General features: G+C 77.1%; 1 protein-coding gene across 1 annotated transcript in view; it reads left to right on the plus strand.

Moving 5' to 3' along the window:
- NKX1-1 (NK1 homeobox 1) overlaps positions 1-406 on the plus strand; it is a 9338-nt gene that overhangs the window by 5435 nt on the left and 3497 nt on the right. Inside the window, exon 3 of the mRNA XM_007467901.1 lies at positions 139-381. Coding sequence (XP_007467963.1) covers positions 139-381 — 243 coding nt within the window. The remainder of the gene's footprint in view (positions 1-138; positions 382-406) is intronic.

The raw sequence follows: 406 nt of genomic DNA on the forward strand, positions 1-406 counted from the left end.
GGGCAGAGGCCGGCCGGCCGCCGGGATGCCCCAGCCAACTCTTAAGGCGCGCCCGGGGGCCTCCGCGGCCCCTCCGCAGACGGATCCCGCAATTATTTAAAAGCCGGGGCTGTCCCCTCCCCCTGCCCCTCCGCCCAGGAGGCCGGCGCGCCGTTTCCGGACCAGCGGAGGCGCAGCGGCACGCCGCGAACCGCGACAGCCGCTCGCGGAGCGCACTCCGGCTCCGGGCTGTGGATCTGTCGGTCGGGCCCGGGGCGCAGTCCGTGTGTCCCGCGCGGGACCCGCCTCCTCCGCCCGGGACCGTTCGCAGCCAATTAGGCGCGCGCGCTAACGAGGGCGGTGGAGCCCGCGGCCGCCTGCGGGCGCACGTGTGTGCGGCGAGTGGGCGCGTGGGCTCCGCCGGCGG

This window comes from Lipotes vexillifer, unplaced genomic scaffold (genome assembly GCF_000442215.2).
Source record: "Lipotes vexillifer unplaced genomic scaffold, Lipotes_vexillifer_v1.1 scaffold966, whole genome shotgun sequence".
NCBI lineage: Eukaryota > Metazoa > Chordata > Mammalia > Artiodactyla > Lipotidae > Lipotes > Lipotes vexillifer.